The 1834-nt window shown below is 61.4% G+C and overlaps 1 protein-coding gene across 2 annotated transcripts in view; it reads left to right on the top strand.

The window, feature by feature from the left end:
* Window positions 1–290: 290 nt before the first annotated feature.
* KSR1 (kinase suppressor of ras 1) overlaps window positions 291–1834 on the top strand; it is a 147249-nt gene continuing 145705 nt past the window's right edge. For both annotated transcript variants that reach the window (XM_021704229.2, XM_044921606.1), the window contains exon 1: window positions 291–521. In XM_021704229.2, the coding sequence (XP_021559904.2) occupies window positions 291–521 (231 nt within the window). The remainder of the gene's footprint in view (window positions 522–1834) is intronic.

The raw sequence follows: 1834 nt of genomic DNA, 5'->3' as shown, positions 1-1834 counted from the left end.
GCGCGGCGCGGACTACAAGTCCCAGCATGCCCAGCTACCCTGACCCGGCCCCCGCTGCCACTTAAAAGCTTCGGGAGCCGCAGCCGTCGGGTCGCCGCGCCTTTCGCTTTGCCGCCGCTGCTGGGCGGGCGGGAGCGGCGGGCTCGGCAGCTGGTTGTACTCGCGTCCGGGCTCCGGCTGCGCCGAGGGGCGCCCCTCGTCCAGCCCTCCCGGCTCGCGGATTCCCTCCCGAGGCGCCCGCGCCCCCCGGGCTCCCCGCCTCGGCCACCCCGCGGCCCCGATGCCGAGGCATGGATAGAGCGGCGCTGCGCGCGGCGGCGATGGGGGAGAAGAAGGAGGGCCGCGGCGGGGGGGACGCGGCGGCCGCGGACGGGGGCCCCGGGGCCGCAGCCAGCCGGGCGCTGCAGCAGTGCGGCCAGCTCCAGAAGCTCATCGACATCTCCATCGGCAGCCTGCGCGGGCTGCGTACCAAGTGCGCCGTGTCCAACGACCTCACCCAGCAGGAGATCCGGACCCTGGAGGTAAGGGGGCCGCGCGCCCGGGAAGCGGCCCCCAGCACCGCACCTCCCTCGCTGCCCCGGTGCACTCCTTCCCAGATGCATCCTGGAGTTCGGGTCGCCCCCTCCTCTCCTTCCTCCACTCGCTGATGCGGCGGCTTGGGGACCCTAGACCAGCTCCTCACCTTGGGCGGGATTTGGGGGGGAGGGGCGGAGTGGGAACTGGGGTGGAGGCTGGAGGCGCCCGTGGGCGGGGTGGGCTGCGCGCGGGCATCCCATGCTTCCCCATCTCTGCCTCCACCCCATTTCCATTTTGCGGGGCTGCAGGACTTATTCTCCCACTGAGTCACACGCTGGACTTTTCCCTGTGTGACTGTGACGAGCAGCCGTGGGCCGGGGTGCCGAGGCGTGGGGGGTCCCCCTGAAGTGTGACCACAGGCCCGCCATTCTCTGTCTCTCTGTCTTCCCCTCACGCCCCGGACTCCGGCTTGTTCCTTCCTTTCCTCTCCTCCAGGATTTTTGTCTGCCGCTTTTCAAACCGTGTTTGCTGAAACTGCATTTTTTACTGTTCAGGCATTTGGTGCTTTCCGTTCCCGCAGCCACAGCATTTCTCTGCTCAAAATATAATTACCCACCGACTCCCCCACTCCTCCTCACACACTGGATTTTGGTTTAGGGAGGATTGTGCTGGGGCACGACGCCTTTGGTGGGAAGATGACACTATTTAAGGGGTTCTGGAGGAGCTGCTCTCCAGTGTAAAGAAGAATACGATCCGCAGGCCCTCCTCCCTCAAATTATAGCCGGGAAGTGCAGTATTCTTCCAAAAGGATTTGGAAGAACCAGTCAGAAGGGTGGTTGGGTTCTCAGAAAGGGGGAGTCTTCACCCTCCCCCATACACAATAGAGGGAAACTAGTGCATTCCCAACTAGCTTTTGTCCAGAGACTCGAAAGGCTGCGAAATGCCAGGCGCCACTTCATTGCTACCCCATCTTGAAGAAGTGCCTTCTTTCTGCCTAGCACTGGTACATCTGGCCTTTGCAGATCTGGGGATGTTTTGTTTTATTAGAACCTTCATTTCTCAGCCTCCCTGCTCCCCACCCCCCAACCCCTTATTGCTGATTGCCTCCGCCAGTCAGTGATTTGAGCACACCAGAAGCCCGAATCCCTGTTTGATCCAAAATGCTTGGGGGTGACTTCTCTCCTGCAGTTCTGTTTTCTTAAGAGCTACAAAACCAGGGACATTGGAAGCATCTAATCAGTGCTGGCTATTCTTCTTTTTGTTCCGGTTGCTATAGCAGTGATGACCAGGGCTTTGCTTAAAAAACAAACGAACCAAC

The sequence above is a fragment of the Neomonachus schauinslandi genome, chromosome 15 (genome assembly GCF_002201575.2).
Source record: "Neomonachus schauinslandi chromosome 15, ASM220157v2, whole genome shotgun sequence".
In the NCBI taxonomy this organism is placed as follows: Eukaryota; Metazoa; Chordata; class Mammalia; order Carnivora; family Phocidae; genus Neomonachus; species Neomonachus schauinslandi.
The sequence above is the reverse complement of the archived record's forward strand: the minus strand, read 5'-3'. Positions and strand labels throughout refer to the sequence as shown.